Source organism: Talpa occidentalis, unplaced genomic scaffold, assembly GCF_014898055.3.
Source record: "Talpa occidentalis isolate TD23 unplaced genomic scaffold, MPIMG_talOcc4v2.1 talOcc4.8, whole genome shotgun sequence".
Classification (NCBI taxonomy): domain Eukaryota; kingdom Metazoa; phylum Chordata; class Mammalia; order Eulipotyphla; family Talpidae; genus Talpa; species Talpa occidentalis.
Window position 1 is genome coordinate 31,694,382 of NW_023605194.1, and position 20,678 is coordinate 31,715,059.

A 20,678-nucleotide genomic window follows, 5' to 3' on the forward strand; every position below is an offset into this window, starting at 1 on the left:
GAGGCCCAGGCTGAAGGTGAAGTTCAAAAGAAGCTTTTCTCACAGAGATGGCAGAAGTGCAAGGGTACAGGCCCAGCTATGCAAGCTTGTTTTCAGCCCCATTTGAGCCACATCAGCTAATGTCAATTTTCTGAAGCAATGGCTGATTGCAGGGTCGAGGGAGAAGGAACGGCACCCCACCCACCAATCCTGTGACCAAAACAAGTCACAGAGCCACACCCAATATTAACAGAACCAGGAACTATACTCTTGTGATGAGGTGGCAGCGGTGGGGGAGATGAAGAGGTGGTAAAAAATAAAAATACGTCCAGAAATAAAGGGCACATTTACTTCTATCCCGTTAAACTCAACAACTAAGTTTCTCTCATCTTCCATTATCAAATCCAATTCTTCTTTTCCACAGAGAATTTTAACTCTTCCCCCAAATAAAGAAACCCCATTTCATTTTCTCAAAGAAAAATGAAGCTCAAAACGCCTCTTTCCCAAGAGTAGTGTCACTCCAGCGTCTGGACAATGTCTCTGTTTCCTTAGTGCCTGGCTCAATGGTGACTTTTTTCCACAAATGTTCCCAGTATGCCATGTTGAATAGGGGCAGCTGAGAAAGAATGTGGTGGACATATATATTCAGAGGTAGAGTGAAGGAGGAGGGGACACCTTAGACTTGTGGCAAGCTTTCAAATCTCAGCTGCTCCACTTTGGGCCAAGCATGCTTGGCTGGGCATTTGCCCATGAGAAGATGTGTCATTTTTGGAGTTCTATTGGGAATCTATTATTTGAAATCCTTTCTTCTCTCTCTTTCTCTCTGTCTCTGTCTCTCTCTTCCTCCCTCCCTCCTTCCCTCCACACTAATTCTATTAAAAGTCTCTCACACCGAGAGTCTGCTTTCTTTGCCTTTGTGCACTTAGATGACTGGACCCTTGTGTAGCCCTTAAGTTTGGGGGCCCTGAATATCCCTCAGTTGTATGCTTACACTAACCAATCATGAAGAGTCCCCATTTTACAGATGAGAAACAGACTCAGTAAATAGAAAGTACATGCCCAGGTGCATCAGTAAATGGCATCTATTGGGGTGAGGAACTTGGGGTCACCGCCTTGGTCAAAGGCATCAATTGTATACAACACCCTGCAAACAGTGAGATCACTGTGTCCTCTCCAGGGTCTGAGTGATGCAGAGGAATGACATGGGCTCTGCCATGGCTATAAGTATATATCGACCTGCCCCTTGGGTATTTTCCCTGCCCTTCCCTCTCTCCCACCTCCATGCTACTGGAAGCTCCATCCAGTCCTGTACCCAACATTGAGGACCCAGAGGTTCTCAAGGCAGAGATCCAGTAATGAACCGTAACTCTAGGAGATGTGAAATGCCCCAGGAAAGATTCAGGAGACACCAAGGGAAACAGGGGCAACCTCACTCATCCACAGAGGTGAGGGGCAGCTTTCAAATAGAAAGCACATTTGTGCTGAGTAGAATTTCCTCCTGTAGACACAGGGATGGGGCGGAGGGGAGGAACTGCTTGAAAATTGACATAGATCTGTTGAATGAGACTTCACAATTTTTCAAGGACACAAAAATGATTCATCCTGTTATGCAGCTATGTTAGGCACAGACGGATGAGAAGCTTCCTTCTCTTCCTAATAAACTGGCATGCTGCCACGCTCTCTCACCTAATAGACGATGAGTCGGTTCCTGGCCAAAGGGTCCTCTTGTCTCTCCTCCCACCCACCCCTGCTGCCTCTTTCACCTTCCAGTTGTCCAAACAAACTGACTGCACAAACATTTCCCTTGCTCCTCTAATTTCTGATTAACAGCATTTTCTCTGCAAGCAGAACTACACTAATTCAGATGCATCAGGGGAAGCTGAATCTGAATGTGATTGAGAATCTGTGTATAGAAACCCTGTGAAATACAGCCTTGGGAGGTTGGGAGAGCCCCCAAGGGGATTGCTCAGATAGTAGTGAGCTTTAATAGCATCCTAGAACTTTCCACCAAGTATATTTCTTGGCTTGGTTGTTAGTTCCTTGTGGGTGGGGGCTCATCTTAATCATGTCCAGGAGGTCAGGCACACAATAAATGTTTGCTGAATGAGTAGTTCACAAATAGGTCGATTTTTGTTTTATAAATATCGTGAGTTTATAAAAACACAAGCTGTCATCAATTTCTACTTTTAAATGACTTGCCCTTTTGTATATCTTACATACGTACGGTCTTGCATCAACCAGCTTCAGACCTTTGCTCACACCGGCAGAGATGGGTTGAGTTCAAATTGCCCCACCCAACCCAGGCAGAAAGTTCTCCAGGTCTATACAGCAGTATTCATCCATTATCCAAATGCTTTGTATTCATTTTTGCCTGGTTTTATTAAATTTTTACTGGAAAACTGAGAAAGTGCTCAGGGCTCAAGAATTACACAATTGAAATGAGGTTAGAGATCTTTGGGTATGCCAAAGCAGGGGTGCTGAGCTTCCTCTGGGTACCCACAGTTGTTAAGCCACTTGACTGTGTTCATATGTGAAGGAAAAGAATAAAATTAAAGCACATGTTTGAAATGCTAGCAACAGAGCCTTGAATAATGCCGCATTCAGACGTGGAGAAGGAAGCAAGGATTGTGCCATCTGTCCTCTCCTCCTCACTCTGGGAAGCCACACCCCCATACCTCTCAAGTGCATCCTTTCTCGGTCTCCACTAACCACACTCTGTGAAGGTGGACAGGGAAGCCCCTGTTGTGTATTTGAAAATGGTGTGTTTCCCAGGAGCATATCACCCGTGGCCTGCCATGCAGTGTTGTACACGTTCTTCAGTTACTCAGTAAACCTCTTGCTTCTGGAGAGCAAAGGTCACTGGCAACCCTACCTCTGCCAGGACCAGGTGAGGTGGGGCAGGAGCCAGGAAAGCTAAGAATGGTGGCCGGGGCCACAGCTCAGAGCCCTGGCTCTGGCCCTAGGAGCTCCAGACCTCAGGCAATTTGCTGCAATTACCCAAACCTAGGTATTTTTCCAGTGTAAAAATGGGTACAAAAATAATATCCTCTCTGGACATTATGAGATGACACAGATGATAGTGCTTTGGAACTCACAAAGTGTTGTTTCAATATTAGTTGATCCTTCAATTAATAACTCCTCTCTAATTACATATTTGCACAGAATGAGTCTGTGTGTCTATTGTACTCTCCAGCCAGGGAAAACAGAAATATCTCGAAACTCCCTTCTTTGCCAGAGCAAGCTTCTTTCTCAGGGTACCCCAGCTCTCTCACAGACCCCTGTAGGCACACTGGCCCCCAAATGGGGAGCAGGCCTGTCCAGCCCAACCAGAGGGGATCATGGGCTTTGTCTGTGGCCACTTTCCACACTCCACTGCGGTGATTCTGACGTCCCCCCACCCTGGCCACACACGAGCGCACACACACACTGGTGTATCCCAGTACTGACTTGCTCAACTGTCAGCTTTCAATTGTTTATTGAACACCTTCCAGCACCAGGCACCAGACCATCTGCTTTATGTAAAATCCAGACAGACACGGAACCAGAGTCAGTCCTTGAATAATTGTGAAAAAGAGAGAGGTTGACCAGGGGGAAGGGAATACCAAGCTGGGTTTCCTTATGTTTCTCCTGCTCCACATCCTATGCTTCCACTCTGACGTCATGTCTTTCTAAATTGTAGAAAATTCTGTCATTACCTCTTCTGCTGCTCCTTCTCTGCCATTCCCTCTCAACATGGTTCTTCTTTTCCATCTTTTCATCTGCTTGTACCTGTAAGTTGTTTTCTGTCTTTCAAGTCAGAAAATTCTTTGACTCTCTTACCTATTGTTTTAATTAGATATTTTATATCCATATTTCTAATAAGTTCTTTCCAGAACCAATCTATTCTCAAGTCATATTTTTCTCACTTCTTGTAATTTTTTGTGTGAATATTTCTTTTCCATTTTGAGACCCCTACTTAAAAGTTTTTAGATTCTTTTCATATTCCAATTCCTTTAGCAGTGAATTCAAGTCCTTATGGTCGATTTAATTTCTCGCTTATCCTGTAATTCCTTTATAGTTTGCAATTGGAATTCTGTTTTCTTCACTGTTCTCACTTCAGTCACCTCCTGGCCTACCACCCCATGCCTCCCCTTCCCAGGACTTTGTAATTGCTCCCATCTGGCCTTGCAGAGTACTCAGCCCCAAAACAAGTTTCGCATGAGCAGCTTAGAGTTTCTAAAATGTTGGCATGGAGGACACTATGGATCCTGTCATTGGCCCAGGGCCTGGCCCAGGAGCTGCCTGTACAGCTTTCTCTGCACCTGCTTGCCCTCTTACCTTTAACCATGGTTAGCAGTTCCAGTTTCTTCCAGACTCCTATCAGAGATGGATAGATCTGCCCAACTGCCAAATTCTGAAGTTACTGCCACGAGTAAGATGGCTTCGGTTCCCAATTCCTGAATGACAGGATCCAATGCCAGCAGACCCATGGCCTCACTGCCCTGTGTTGTGGAACCCTAGAGGACAAAACCACTAACTGCCCCCCAAGAAGTCCAAGAAAGCTGAGAAGGTGAGTTGGCTTAAAGGTCACTACTATGGGCCAAGGCCAAGGCAACTGTCACCTGTTAAATAGACCTATCAGAAGCACATCAAGGGGTAAGATACGGAAAACAGGAATGCTGAATCTGGGTAAGAACCAGCTTCAGCTGTCTGGCAGCCCAGAGTTATGGCAGGGACAGGGAAAGGAACAGGGGGAAGGGCTTACAGGATCCTTAGCCCCAGCACCAGCCCAAAGGCAGGAAGTCAAGAATAAAACCTACCATTTAGGAAAGCTGATCCAGAGGCTGACTGGAGCCACCATGAGGCCAAACCATAGAATTGCATGGCCCTGACTGCTTCAGAGACCTCCCTTCATCCAGGGGCACATCATTTTGACCAGACCCTCCCATCCAAGATGCATAGTGACATCTGGGCCAGCTGCCCACATCACGAACATCAGTAAAGAACATGAATGTTTTATTAATCAATTGCCATTTGTATGACTACTTTTCTGTACTAAATATGCAACATGCATTTGAGATGGATCAGCCAACATGCATTTGAGATGGATCTAAAAGGATAAATAGGAGTTCCCCAGGTGTGCATTTCAGAAAGAGAGAACCCAGGACTTGGAACATTGGGGAATGGGTAAGAAAGCCAAGACTGGAGGGCAGGCAAGGTTCAGAATTTTGAGATCTTTCCTGTGTTATTGGGAAGCCTTCTGAGCCTTTCAGCAGGAGAGAAACAAGATAATATTTACATCCTAGGAGGAAAATGGGTGGGTTTGTGGAGGAGCTGTTGGAGAGGGAGAGATAAGAGGAGGGAAAGTTGCCATGTCCAGATGAAATTTGATGGGATCTCACAATTCTAAGGATTAAGCAGAAGAGAAGAGGTGGGGGAGGGGGAGAAATAAAAGGAGGGTGAAGAGGCAGGTGGGAGGGGAGGAGAGAGGATGAGGTGCTCCATTCTCTACCAGATCATCACCAGTCTGTACCAGAGAGATTATGCTCATTTTCCTTTCCTGTCTACACCCTGTTTTTCCAGTCCCCTGTCATGCAAAGCAGCTCCCAGTGCAGCCCTTATCAGGGAGTGGCCTTCCAGAATCTGGATCTGGGACACAGAATCAGGGCTGGGAAGGCTTGGTTCCTCCAAGCATCCCTTCCAGCATCATGATGTTCTGACTGGACTACTCTCGAAGGAGACCTTTCCCCAGGTTTCAATTTTACACCCTTCTGAGAATTCCTCAGTGCTGACCTTGGGTCCAGGCCCACTTCTTCCATGCTGACTCAGTAAGCCACATTCCTCCTTAAATCCATCAGCGTTTCCATGGCTTGAAGTCACAGGTCTAATGCACACAGTGCTTTATGTGTTTTGTCTCCCGTAATTATCACATCTTTATAAAGGAAGATCTCAAACTAGACAGAGAAAGTGCCTGGCCCCAGGACACAGCTGTCAGACAGGCATTGGGATTCTGACTTGACGAGTCATTCCTCGCTCTCCCTACAGCAGGAGGCTGAGAGCAGCAAGTGAGAGGTTCCCAATGAGTGATGTGATCAGTCTAGCTGTAGTTATTAGACATTTTAGTTATTTAGACATTTTGCTGTTTCTTGAGTTTTATATTTACCAGAGCTGTGAAAATTTCAAATAGTGGACAAACAGGCGCCTCCCTGGTGGCCGAGGGGTTGAGGCTCAGCACAATTCTTAGGGGTAAAGGATGTTCTGAGCTAATCCCATGCAGGCTTTGTGGACCCCACCCCCACTCCAGACCAAAGCCATCAGGACATTGGGAAAGACAAATCCCGTCACCACCAAAGGGAAGGTGGCTGGGACCTGAGGGTGGAGTTAAGCAGCCAGGTTGGGTATAAAAACCAGACACGTGGGTGGGCCTTGGGGGGGCTCTCTCCTCGCCTCCTGGCTTCACGGCTCCTGGCTCGCGGCCAGCTCTGAGAGCGCCATTTGGGATTCCTGATCAGCGGATCGGGTAAGACACATTTAAAACTTTGTCTCCCACTTTTCTCCCTGAATTGTACATTTCCTCATTTCCCCTTCCCTTGTAAATAAACCTTTTGTTAACCTTTCGTGTGTGCCTGCAGTAGAGCATTGATAAGTCCTTTTAAGCCCGCGGGTGAGGACCCACAGTCAGGCACCCCGTTTTGTATCAGGGCTGCCCTATAACACTACCACCTCAAAGCCCCGAGTTCCATCCCAGGCCAGGGAGCACATGGCGCAGCAGATCTCTCCTGTCTCTTTCGCTGCTCAGCAGTGTACTTCAGTAGAATCCTGGTTCAGCCTCCTACTAAAGGTGTGGTCAGGGTCAAGTATCTTTACCTTTCTGAACCTCAAATTTTTCTTTTCTTTTTTTTAGATTTAGTTGATTTATTTATGCATACAAGAACTAGGGTCCAGGCCAGAGGTGCGGCATGGTGGGGAGGGTGGGGTGAGAGGATTCACCAGAGACAGAGTGGGGAGCAGAACAGGCAGAGCTACTGAAATACACTGCTGAGGCGAGACAGGAGAGGTCTGCTGCACCATGTGGGTCAGCTCCCTGGCTGGGGATCAAACTCATGCCTCAGTGCCACCACGGAGGCCTGAACCTCAACTTTTGCGTCTGTGGAAGAGGGTGAGCCAAAGCTCTCCGCAGGTTATTTTAAGAAATCCCTACAATCACTACTGCAAAGTGCCCAATATTTGCTAAAAAGTTCTGATTCAGAGTTGACAGTATTAATGTACTGGTCACCCCTTCCCTATCTTCCTGTGAGTTCCATGGGGAGCGAAACCACAATTGTTAGGGGGAAAGGATGTCCTGAGATAATCTCATACAGGCTTTGTGGACTCCACCCCCACTCCAGACTAAAGCCATCAGGACATTGGGAAAGACAAATCCCATCACCACCAAAGGGAAGGTTGTTGGAAGCTGAGGGTGGAGTTAAGCAGCCAGGTTTGGTATAAAACCAGACATGTGGGCCTTGCTCTCTCTCTGGCTCGCGATCGCTCGCCTCCTGGCTTCACCGCTCCTGGCTGGCGGCCAACTCTGAGAGTGCCATTTTGGGATTCCTGATCGGCGGATCGGGTAGGACTCATTTAAAACTTTGTCTCCCATTTTTCTCCCAGAGCTGTACATTTCCTCATTTCCCCTTCCCTTGTAAATAAACCTTTTATTAACCTTTCGCGTGTGCCTGCAGTAGAGCATTGATAAATCCTTTTAAGCGCGCGGGTGAGGACCCACAGTCAGGCACCCCGTTTTGTATCGGGGTTGCTCTACAACACATTGATTCTGGTCTAGAACTGTTATAGGACAGGGAGAGGGGCAGCTCAAACCCCGCAAACCTTCCTATTCTATATAGGGTTCTGCCATCTGCCGCATCAACACAAAACATATGAGACTTTAATGGGAAGGAACTTTAATAAAACTAGGAAACAATACAGGAAAGGCAAGGAATCTAGTTTCTAAATGAAGCACCCAAAGTTACCCGTCCCCTCGTGGGTAAAAGTCCATCCATATGGGATCGGCCAAGAGCAAAATGCCCCAAAGCCTGCCACAAGCCCAAAGCATCTTCCAGTGGGGACCCACAGAAAAGGATCAGAAACACCCAGACAAGTCCGGAAGGAAAAGAGCAAAATCAAGATAAAAGCTGCCATTGTCTCCTCCCCACAGTTCTCACCCACATCTTTGTCACCCAGTCCACGACCAAAAGGCAAGCGCAGTTTTTTCACGTGTCTCTAGGCTCCATGCGCCTCCTCCAGGTCTCCTGGCTCCATCCTGCCTCCTTCCTTAGTTTCCTCTGCAGCTTCTTCTCTCCCTGCTCAGCTCTACCCTCCCTTGGGTGGGGCAGGAAACCTGGAACCTCCCCCTTTCCTGGGGACCACCCTGTTACAGAACCAAGGCACACCTCAGAATTGCATGAAAGATAAATTGGAGAAATGCAAATGATCACAGCCCTCTTTGCCAGTCGAAGCATTAACTGTGACTCCTTTGAGAAACCAGAGACCATGCTGGTGAATTCCATTAGCCATCAGAACCAGAATCAGCTCTTCCCACCCAAGCTCTGGATGGGCCAAGAGGCAATGTGGGTCTGCTACTCCTAGGCAGTCTATTTGGCCACCATTTTGTCACCTAAACAAGGTCAAAGTGGTCTGGCCAGTTAGGAACAGGAGCCCAACCCTTAAGCCCTTCAAATCAAACAAGAGAACAAAGCTGGATCACACTGGGAAGGTTATGCATCACAAGATATGTCCAGAATGCCCTGTGGGCCGAGGACTGATGTATGACAAGGGACCCCAGAAGCTGATCAGTGGAGCGCCTTGTTGATAAGATCAGAACCATGGCTGGGGATTAGGGTGTATCATCAAGTAGATTAGAAGTGCCTGGAGGGCAGACTCACAATCCCTAATCTTCTACACCCTTCCCCTTTCTTTAATCTCCTTAATTTCCTTATAACCAATTACATGTGTGAATAAAAGGCCAGGATCTTGCTCTTCAGCAGCATCCTGCATTGTGCAGCCTGCTCCACAACTCCCATTTGTCAGTGTGGTGTTGTCCGACGCAACAAGGTAGCAAAAGCACGGGAACAGGAAGTGAGAACCAATCATGTCTGTAGGCTCCCCTTCCACAAAGCCCTTCTACCTCAACAATCCCTGGGGGTCCCTGCCCCAGACTTTGGGAACAGATGCTCTCAGAAATTTTGGAGCTTCTCTCCTCCCCAGCTAGCCTCAGAATGACCAGGCTCCCAGCTGCTCCCCCTCTAAATCCTGCCTATGGAGGAGGGAACTGCTCCCACATGGCCCCTGACAACAACACTGTCCTTGACCAAACTCTAGTGAGGCTCCTCCAAGCCCTCTAGGACTCCACCCAGAAATCCATCCCTGCTGGGCCTGCGTGGCAGGAATCTTTCTAGTTAGTTTGGCTAGAATCCCCCACCCTTGATATCTGATCACCTTCAATATCTGATCAAATTCCTCACCCCCTCCCTGGGTATCTGATGACTCTGGCGTCTAGTAGGTTTAAGTAGGACACTCCCCAGTCCTGTCTTTCCTCTTAGTAATTTTCCATCCACTGACCCCCACCCTCACTATGAATCCCCACTTGTCCATGCTGTATTGAGACTGGAGCTCAGTTCTATACTAAGTCTCTTCTTCCCTATTGAAAAATCAGTTTTAAAATTCTTTCCAGCTCTGTTAGTTATTAACAGCCACCACAAGCCCTGCCCAAGGGGTCCTCTTGACAACTAAAACCTCTCTCTTCCCAACCTCTAGCAAGGTGGAGATGCCAGGCAGCACATGACAGGGGGAAAGACCCTACCTCAATGAACTTTAGGCCCCAGGGCCACTTTGACAGCCAACTCAGCTCAGAGGCTCCTCCTCAGCCCACTGCCCGCCACTGCCTCCCTGTGCTTTCTTTCTGCCAGACAGGGTCAATCCCCTGAGAGGCGGCGGCCATCCTGGCTGCTCTCCCATGACCCAGGAAGAGGACCCTCTCGGGGTAGGACCCTCTCTGGGTGCGACCATCACACGACCTAGAGGCTCCAGGTAAATAAGCCAAAAAAGGGTGACAAAAGCACAACCGAGTTCAGGGTGGAATGACCAAGGCTCCCACATCTAGCCCCCAGCGTCAGAAGTGTAAGTACAGCAAGAATGGCTTCCCGTCCAAGGGCCCCTCCCAGGACTCCAGTCCCGACACAGTCTCCATCTCTAGCCTCTTCTCTGGAATCTTCCATCTTGCAGCCCTGGTTGGCGGGGAGAGTCCAGAGGAGCGATCAAGCTGCAGGACCTTACCTGGTAGTGACACTCAGCCGCTCCCCTCACCACCTCCCACCCGCCGCCCCGCCTCAGGCGAAGACTCTGGACTGAACCCCGGGCTGATGCCCTGGAGGGATGGGGGGTGATAGACGGGGGAGGGGATGGGGGCAGAGCACGGGGAGGGGGAGGGCTGGAGGGTGTGGGGGGAGGGGTGAGAGGCAGGTGGGAGCGGGGCCCGCGTTGGAGCGGCTCGGTGGCCAGTAGGGGGCGCCCGGGCTCCTCCCCGGGCCACCCGCCAGCTGCCGCCCGACTCCCAGTTCCAGGTCCCGACCCACCCAACCGGCCTGGAACTGCGGCTGCCAACTCACCACCCCACCTCCAGCTCCCGAGAGCTCTATCCTCCCGGGAGCCGCCCTGCACCTGCCAGGGGTAGGGGTCTGGAGCCGAGAGAAAAATGGCGTCTTTGCTCGCAGCCCGGATGTCCTACCGCAGGGGAGCGAGACCCTGGGGAAGGAGACCAGGCAGGGACCAGGCACAAAATTTTAGGTGTCAAAAGACTCTGTCATCAAGATAGCATTTTAGTACGTTTTTAAATCAGGATTAATACCAAAAAATTATCAAAAATTCCAATAAAGGCGGGTTTCAGGAGAGCCAGCCTGACTTTCCTGCCCTTCAGAAGGTGCATTGTTCAAGGTCCAGTAGTTAGTTGCCTAACCATGTCCCAGCCCTGCTGTATTAGGGAGGAGACAGGGTCCTGTGCGTCTCAGGAAACTCCATGATAGGGACATGGACTCAGGCCGAGGCAGACTGTCGTCATAAAGTAGAAAGCAGCATCTTCTCCACTGAAGATGCAGGCAAGGTCAGCTGCCCACATTCAGATGTGACTGTCCCTATCTCTAGGAAGGATTATCTCCCCAACACAAACTCCAGATAAAGTTTTTACCACTAACCTTCTCTGCTAATGATAGGGCATCCACCCTGAAGAGGTCACAGGCACCAGATCACAGGTTCCACAGATGGAATGAGCTCACTGAAAGAGTGAAGAACTCCAACCCTCTAGTTACACTGGGTAAAAACTGCTTAACTAAAGTTTCCACCCGTTTCTCCGAGAGCAGCATACATATAGATCCTGTCCCTGATGCTGACTCCCTTGTGCTGAGTTGCACAAGCTTTCATAAATCCTTACTTGGCACCCACAGGATTAGAGTCTCTATTATTTCTGTTTCTCAGAGCACTCAAGAACCCAGGATCCAGGGAGCGCCCTAATGGCTCCCGCATACACCTCCCAACTCAGTGGGTAAACACGGAGGCAGCTTGGGGTCAGTAGCAAGCTAGAATTTATGGACTCCACCTTCTTTCGCTTTGTGTTGTGTTGCCCCTAACAGCCCTCCTTGGCTCCCACACCCACATCCCCCAGGGCTCCCGCCTCTCTTCTTTCGTGGTATCATTACTAAGGTAAAAAAACTGAGCGCCCACTCCCTGCCCAGCAGACAAGTTTGGGAGGCTTAACTGGATAAGGGGAGTGGATGGGACTGCCTTGGGAACCGGGCCAGGAAGCTGATAATCCTCCTGTGTCAGGACATGTCCAAAGCCAGATATCTTAGCCAGTCACTGATGCCTGGCGTCTAGGGCCTAGGGACCGTCTAGGCTCTCCCATCACACCTGCTGCTTGGCTCAGGAGTGTATTTCAATAAATTCCTTTTCTGTTCTCCATCTGTCTCTGGTGAGTTCACACACACACACACACACACACACACACACACACACACACCCCTCCAGCCTACACTCTTTTTGATTCTCTCCCACAACATCTTCCACTCTAGTCATTTCTCCAGTGTCTCCTGGCCCCCCTTGGCTTATGACAATGCCTATCCTGCTTTAGAAGTTGCCCAGTGTTGCATGAGTCCTTTCCACATCAGTGAGTACCAGGTTCTTGGGGGTGGGGAAAGGTACGCTAGGTGTCAGGTCCTGGGTACCTAGGTGCAGAAGGGGGCCCAAGTAGCAGGCTATATCTGGGCCCTTACTCCATGCTCCCAAGCCAGGTAACCCTAAACAGGCTCACCTCCTGCTCCCTCACAGGGTAGGCTGGCAGATTCTGTCCCAGGAGCTTGGGTTCTTTAGCGATAAGCCCCTGGATGAAGACACAAGCCCACTGCCATCTTCCACAGGCCTTGACATCCTAGGGCAATGAAGCCAGGCTTTGCCAAGGTCCTGTATACTGGTTTCCCCACTCCACTCCCCCCCTGAACCCCTAATCCCCACTTTTGGCTTATATCAGTCATGTGGGCAGGACTGGGCAAATAGAACCACATACTTCCCTGCCATCTATAGCTCACAGCCAGTCATATCCCACCCCATGGGGGTCTTCACCCTAAGATCCTTCCCTTTATCCTTACCTACACTCCCTCCTTCAAAGAATTACACCAGCTGGAAATAAACCCATAAACCAAAGGAATAATAGTGCAATCTCAGGCACTGCAACATATTTGGGGACAGGTGGCCACCTGTTCATCCCTTACTGAGTCCAGCCTCTGACACAATGACATACCTGGGGGTTGGCCCTTAGAAGTACCCCATGCCAGCTGGTGGCCCTTCTATAACACTCAGCACCCTAGTACCTCACACGCTGAGGTCAGTGAAGGCACCAGTAGCCTATCATTTCCTGGAGGAATCCCCAGGACCTTGCACAGAGAACGGGCCCAACAAATTCTTCTTGTTCATGACTGCCTGTAAGACACTGTGCCATGGGGAAATGTCCCAGGCTTCAGCCAGTCCTGGCTATGACTCTGCCAGCTTGAGGCACATCAGCCAAATGCCTGTGGTTACATCAGCAAAACAAGTGAAGAGATAAAGAACCAACAAGGTGATGGTTCACCGTGTGTGGCAGGCAGGAGGCCCCAACAATGTCAGTTCCCTTCCCTAAAGACCGAGGCAGTACCTGCCACTTGGAGCCCTCTTGCATGTCAAGAATTTGTTATATTTTAGCATTGCTTTAAAAAAAAACCACCAAGAATCTAAGGGGGGAAGTCATGGTGGAGTTGGGAGGAAACACTGAAGAGAAGATCAGGTACCTTTAGAGAAAAACCAGCATTTCCCTTATGCACAGTGCTGAGACCCTGTCCCAAAGTTCAGAGCCCAAGATGTGCAGAGATGTGGTTCTTGGAATCAAGCCCTTAAAAACCAGTCCAGCTTCATGGAGCAGGAAGCCCCCAAGCTGCAGTCTTGAGGTCTGTAGGCAGCAGACAGCTGAGATATGTCCATGGCTGCCAGCAGATCCAGTGGGCAGTGTCTCCACTGTCTCTGTCCTTAGCCCAGGGGCAAATCCATGGCTCAAGGCCCACTCTGACAGCTACAGCTCATCACTCAGGGGCTGCACTGGAACAGCCACAGCAGCTGGGGCGCCGCAGGGACTGCATGACAGCTCGCAGTGGCCCCCTCCGGCCCTCTGCAGACAGACTATCTTCACTGGGGGGCACCCGCTGCAGTTGCTCAAACTGCATCTCCAGGTGCTTCTGGATGGCCACACCAAGCACCTCAGGGTCCACAGCAGCTCCATACACCTCCCATGTCATGCCCTCAGCATCCCATCGCACATCCCGTACAGGGGATGGTGCTTCCTCTGGGCTAGACTCCAGAGCTACCTCTGGAAATGTGTGCAAGGCCACAGGGGCTTCCAGGGGTGGACTGGTGGCCACAGCCTTGCAGGTGGCTATGGGAGCCACCTGCACACCAGCATCCTGGGATGACGGAGGAGATGCCCACGTGGGGGCCAAGTCACTGGCTGAGGTCATGGTACACACATCCTTGGTCCTAGAGCCAGGCTCTGTGGCTAACCTGGTAGGACCCCAAGGGTGGGCACAGCAGTGGGAATGCCCAGGAAACCCTCCAGGCAATGTACACTGAAACTTCACCCCATGCTGAGCCTGCAACCCAGATTCACTCACTGATGCCACTAGTTTGGGAAAGGTCAGGATCCGTCGGGCAGGCAGGGCATGGCAACAACCACCAGCTCCCACCTCCCTCACGCCACAGAGTAGAGCTGCTGGGGGGAGGGCATGGCAGGAGGTGGTGGCCAGCTGCCCAGTGGTTTTGGGCATGGCCAGGGGGCTGCTGCTGTGGGCAGTTGTGCTTCCCAGGTCTCCCAGGTCTAGTGGCGGCACCCACACCTCTCCCAGGGTCCAGGCTGAGTCTGAAGTTCCATCCTCCGGACCCAGGTCCCTTTCCAGACCTGAAGGGTCCTGGTCTCCCTGCCCAGCAGTACTGCTAGGCTGCAGACGAGTCCTGTGGACCGGTGAGCTGCCAAGGGCTGAGCAGCTGAGGCTGGCCTTCTGAGCACCACCGGGGCCCCGGGTCTGGGTAGTACGGACCAGGTCCGAGTGACTCCTCTGCACAGCAGTGGCGCTGGGGGCCCGCAGGCAACACAGGTCCCTACCACCCACAGTGGACACATTGCCCACAGTGCTGCTCCGCCAGTGGCCCACAGCACTGGGCCGGGGGCTGGAGGCCTGTGCCTGCTCCACGCTCTCAGTCTGGTGTCCCTCTTCCTCCAGGACCCTGGGACTGTCACCAGCTTCAACTGGCTGGGCCTGCCACACAGTGCTGCTGGCAGTCTTGCGGAGCTCTGGTCTCTGCCCCCGGCCTTCACTCAGCAGGCTTGAAGAGCTCCGGGACAAGGGCTGTGAACGGGGGCTCAGAGGTGTCCGGGCATCTGGCTTGGGGTTGCTGGTGCTCATGGCTGCCTGCTGGAGAAAGAGGAGGGATTGGAGTTGAGTTAGGTGGCAGCACCTCAGTGGATTCTGCTGTGAGCTCACATGGTGCTAGACACTACGAGGGGACAGCTTCAGTCCCAGATGCCGAAGGGTCACAGCCACACACAAAACAGGTACAGGACGTCACACTTCAAATCAAAGTCATCACACATGCACAGGGATGACATAACAAACATCTGTAAACAGTACAGAATCATTAGACTCAGTCCTAGAGTAGGGTCCTGAGGCCCTCCCACCATGCCAGCTATTGATTTTATTGTTCGACATGGAGAGGGAGGTGAATCCAGGGCAAAAGCCAAGTCCACTGGGGCTTTGGGGGCAGGCCCTTTGGTACAATAGCTCTTTTTTTTTTTTAAAGGTTTATTTATTTATGCATACAAGAGCTGGGGCACAGGCCAGAGATGCTGGGGAGGGGGGTTGGCGGTGAGAGGATTCACCAGAGACAGAGTGGGGAACAGAACAGGAGAACAGGCAGACTGACTGAACACTGCTGAGGGGAGCAGCGGGCAAGACAGGAGAGGTCTGCTGCGCCATGTGAGTTCCTCTCTCTGCCGGGGATCAAGCTCATGCTGCAGAGGCTGCGGATTGCTTCATAGTGCGATGCTTAACCCCTTGCACGACCAGGGAGGCCCTGGTACAACAGTTCTTAGTCCGTATTTTAATAACCAGTGATGCCCAGTGGGTAAATACTAGCCGGGTTCCTCCCAGGACTGTTAGTAGCCATCTCAGTCTGCACTGGGGCCTCCTTGTACAGAGGCTGGGAGGAGGTGAGGGGGATGAAAAAGCAATGAATAGAAGACACCATGAGGACCTCACTGAGTTCTCCCATAACACCTCTCCTCCCCCTCTGGCCTAGCCTGGCTGAGCTGTCATGTCTCCAGGACTCAGTCTTGGAAGCTGGAAAGGAGAAAGGAGCTCCCTGGTTGCAATCTCTGCTTCCAGGCAAGGGAGAGGGCCTCACATCAGTTCTTCATGCACTGATGGCATTTGTTCATTCCACAGCTATCTCCTGAGAACTACAGCATGCCAGCATCATCTCTGGCTGAGCACTGTCTGGCCTGGATGGAAGAGTCTGGCCAACTGCGAGCCTCCCACCAGCCAGAACCGGTCAAAGTCAGCCTTGTGGCCTGTCCCCCACTGTCTGCCCAGCATCCAGCATTGACCTGGCACACAGCTGGCATTCAGAGAATGTTATGACAGAGAGAATAAGTGAATACAACAGTAAACCCACAGAGGAAAGGGCTGAGTACCAAAAACAGGGTCTGAAGGAGAGAGGGTGTCTTTAAAGCAGGGGAGCTCGATTTGTGTGACGATCAGAATAGTCTTCCTGGCGGACCAGCCATAAGAGTCCTCAAGGCCTGAGGGAGAGGAACGAGAAGCTGCCTGAGGGTAAGGAACTAGGTGAGCAGAAGGTGGAGGTCCTATGGTCAGAGCACAGGAGAGGAGCAGCAGGCTGGGGGCAGGGAGAGGGCCCAGAGGGAGTGAGAGGGGTCAGGGGAGCTGGGACTGTTATCAGGTGTGTATCAGGAAAACCACCCTGGGACTCCCTGCCAGGCAAGACTGGCTGGAGAAACAGGGTGGGGGCACAGGCAACAGTCACAGTTTGGGCAATCCTAGTCCTGCCCTCCCAGCCCTGGGCTGATAAGAACTACCAGGAAACCAACTGCTCTGGCCAGGGGAGAAAGGCCACATGAAAGGGGATGTGGGAAGGCTTTCTCAGGAACTCAGTTTCTGCATAATTACACACACTGGCCTTCCCGGGGCTCAGGAGGTGGCTGGCAGCTGTTCGGGCCAAGGTGCAGATGTTTCTGGAGCAGCAGTCCTCCAGGAGCTCAAGGTTTACTGCAGAGTCCAGCTCAGCACACCTCTTGTGATGCTGGAAGGATTCTACTTGGCACCGTCCACTTGGGACCACTTGGCAGGTCACTAATGTGACCGAGAAACTGAATTTCTAATTTTACTCAAACTAACTAATTTCAACTTCAATGGCCACGTGGGCTGATGACTACCATACGGTCCTAGCCTGGACAGGAATGTCACACTGGTCTCTAGAGGAATGAGGAAAAGGAGTAGGCAAGAGAAGACTAGGACCCAGGCCCTGCCCTCCAGAAGTTCTAAGGTAGACATAGGGACAGAGAAGGATCACAAAGTCCTAACAATCACAGTGAAAATAATAATAGCTTATGGTACCCAGTTACCCACCATGAGTCGGGCTCGTGCCACATTCTTTCCAGCATTGTCTTAACTGGTTCTCAGAACAACCACATAAGATAAGCATCAGGGCCTCTCTGGTGGTGCAGGGGTTAAAGACAGCCCAATCAAGCTATCACCAGCCACTGCAGCATGAGTTTTATACCTAGCCAGACTGCTAACCCACATGGCACAGCAGACCTCTCCTGTCTCACCAGCTGCTCCCCTCAGCAGTGTATTTCAGTAGATCGGCGTGTTCTGTTCCCCACTCTGTCTCTGGTGAAACCTCTCACCCTCCCCCCAACACCTCTGGCTTATACCCCGGTTATTGTATGCATAAATAAATAAATCTTTAAAAAAAAAAAAAAGATAAAGCATCATCCCCATTCTAGGGCCAAGGAGGCCAGAAGAGCAGAGAGGTTTAGTGACTTCCCCAAGGGCACAGCTGGCGAGTGGCTAAACCTTCCTGCCTGAGTGTCTTCAGGTGGTCGGTCACCTTATCTCTTTGAGCCTTAGTTTCCCCAATCTGCAAAATGAAAGTAAATCTCGCCCTGCAGGATTATTGTGAGGACTAAACATGATGGCATATGAACTGTCTAGAACTGATATTGTTAATGATAATCTGTCTCCCTCCTTCCCATCAGGAGTAACTTGTGCTAAAGCTATCATTGCATGAAAAGGTCTTTTAGGAAGTCAGAGACACCCTAGTGTCTAGTCTCACTTCCCAATCCTTTCTACCTTCAGCCAATCATGGACCTCGTCATCCCCAGCATAGATAAAGTCCCATTCTACACTGAGTTAACCAGCCTATTTTAAGCCTTAATTTGGGAGGATGCACATGCATGTACATGCATGCACGCGGGCACACGTGTGCACACAAGCTTGGGTTCTTCATTGCAAATGCCCAGACTCGCAAGCCCACAGACCTTAAAAACCATGGGAATGGCTATGGCTCTACTTTCACCTTAAAGAGCCCTAGAGGAATGAGGAAAAGGAGTAGGCAAGAAAAGTAGTAAGATGCTTTAGCACAATATAAAGGACAGTCATGTAGCAATATCTAAATCCTTAGTTCTTTGGGTGACACCTTACGTTGTCTCTTACACATTTGACGCCAATCAAACCTGTGATCCAGGCAATGTCCTGTGACCTCAAGGCTGCTTGTCGGTAAGTGAAGATTCAGTGAGCCTCACATGCAGCAATCAACCAATGTCATTTTGAATAAAAGCTCCCATTTCTGCAGAAACTTCCAGAATGGTCCATCCAAAGAGACAATTAGATCAGCATAATTAGAGATTCTGTCACTCCAACAGAGAAGTCCAGGCCTTTGAGGATGTGCGGGGACTATTAAGGTGACCACATGTAGGCCCCATCTCTGACCACACGTGGCATCCAAATAAATCACCTTTCATTAGGATAGGTAACTGAATGATGACTTCTGCTCAGAAAAACTAAAATAGGTAAAGCAAACCCACATGGTCATGAGGGAAAACTGTCTAAATGTTAAAAATAGCCTGACACCTCGGCACCAGGTAGGGTTGCACACCCCACAAATCCAAATCCATAGTAGGGGGGTGGCAACCTCCAGCAGGTGGTCTGACTCATCCCCGCACCACAAGGGGGCTAGCAAGGGAGCTGAAAGTCAAAATTGCACAAGGCAACTAAGAGCACACCTGAGCTACTGAAGAGTGTTTGGAGGGGACAAAACCAGCCCATCACAGAAAGGATAAAGGGGCCTTACAAAGGAGATGCCTCAGATCACAAGCTGCACCGAAAAAAGATTTGGGAGTAACAGTGCAACAAGGTCTCAAGGACTTGGCTCTCTCACCAGAAAGGTCCAGGTCCCCAGCAGCCCCAGCTCTTCCTCCTCAGAAAAGGATTTGCTCCTACATTCCAAGAGACACCTAGAGTGAAGAATAAGCCTCCCCACCCAGCTGCCCAAAACCAAAAGCTTCCCAGGTGGCTGGTGTGTCCCCACCTTCAAGCTCACAGCCACCCATGGACTGATGCACCAGCAAAGGCATGCTTCCCACTTTGGACACACAAAGGTAGAACCACAGGTCCCCAGTGCTGTGGGAGCAGGCAGGAAACAGCATCTGCACAGCTGCACTCTGCACACCAATCGAGCTGTCTCTGGCTGCTAAACCAAAGGCCTGAACACAGCACACCATACACTCTCCCCCAGGGCTATGCTCTGTTCCCTAGGCCCACCCAGATTCAGGGAGAAATACTCCACACTGAAACTAAGCTACCGACCTTCCCAGCAGCAGAGGCAGTGGCTGGACACGGATCTGCGGGGCAGGAGAATGCGGGCAGGGAGATCTGGGCTAGGGGCGGTGGGAGGCGAGTGGGGTGGGAAATGGCGAAGGGAAAGGGGCGCAGGAATGCGAAAGAGAAACCACAGGAGTACGAATGGGGGCAGACAAAGTCGGGGCCCTGGGCTAAGTATTGAAAAATGGGAGGATGGGCAGATGAGCTAAGAGGGGGCCGGACAGGCGGCGAGAAGAGACGGGAGGAAGGATGCTGCCATGGGGAGCGCGGAGCGCCGGGCAGGGATGGGAAGGGGCTGAGCGCAGGGCGAGGCGGAGAGCGGGGTTCCGCCGCGCTGGGAGTGGGGCGCCGACCACCCCCCCCAACCCCCTGCACCCGCGCACACGGAGACGCCCTCTCACCCTCTCGCCCACCCGAGGGCAGCGCGGGTCGTTGAAAGCGCTGCTCCTGCGGCCTCCACAGGTGCCAGCACTGCGGCCCAAGATGGAGCCGGGGCCAGACCCGGCCTGGGCCCAAGACGCCACCAGCCGCCGTCCGTCGGACCGCGAAGCCCGCGCCGGGGAGGGCCGAAGGGCGGCTCGCGGCCGGGGACCCGGGGAGGCGGGGCGGGGGGCGGTGGCCCTGCTCACCTGGGCCCGCCCCCGCGCTGCTCCGCCCGCCGGCCGGCGCCCAGGCCCCGCCCCCTGGCCGAGCCCCGCCCCCTGGCCGAGCCCCGCCCCCTGGCCGAGCCCCGCCCCCCGCCCCCCGGGCCCTCCGTCCGCGTGTCCGCCTCCGCCCATCAGCCCTTCCCTCGGGCTCCCCGCCTCTGCCCCCAAGTCCCCGGTCCTCCCTCGAGTCCCTCCTCACGCCGGGCCTCCACTGTTCCCTGTCTTTCTGCGCTGCTCCCACCATGAACCCCTTTTTTATAGGCTTTCCCAACAGTGTACTCGTCTTCCACCCGACCCCGCCGTCCCCAAGACCCAGGCTCCGCTCCCCAAAATCCTCCAGCCCCAGACCCAACCCCCAGGCCCCTTCCTCAGAGCCCCCCTGCTCCCCTCCAGCTCCGCGCCCCGCACCGTGGCCCACCAGCCCCCTGGTGACCTCCTTCCCCACCACCCGGCCCCCGTCCGCCGTCATCCCGGCTCCGCCCTTCGCAAGCGTCGGGCTCGTGTCCTGGAAACCCCAGGCCCCAGGACCCACTCCCTCAGATACCAGGCCTGCTCCCTCCCGGTCGCAGCC

General features: G+C 51.9%; 1 protein-coding gene across 3 annotated transcripts; it reads right to left on the reverse strand.

Annotated features, from left to right (window-relative positions):
* Window positions 1-12,504: 12,504 nt before the first annotated feature.
* Window positions 12,505-19,978, reverse strand: GPRIN2 (G protein regulated inducer of neurite outgrowth 2). Of its 3 annotated transcripts, none has more exons than XM_037497093.1 (2): window positions 19,862-19,978; window positions 12,505-14,975 (listed from the first exon to the last, which is right to left on the reverse strand). In XM_037497093.1, exon 2 carries the CDS (start codon window positions 14,964-14,966, stop codon window positions 13,593-13,595), a length of 1,374 nt encoding a protein of 457 aa, XP_037352990.1. In that variant the 5' UTR covers window positions 14,967-14,975; window positions 19,862-19,978; the 3' UTR covers window positions 12,505-13,592. The 3 variants fall into 3 exon arrangements, with proteins under 3 accessions (XP_037352990.1, XP_037352989.1, XP_054546119.1); XM_037497092.2 differs by having other exon boundaries at window positions 12,505-14,972; window positions 19,862-19,895; XM_054690144.1 differs by lacking the exon at window positions 19,862-19,978 and adding an exon at window positions 19,018-19,307.
* Window positions 19,979-20,678: the final 700 nt, after the last annotated feature.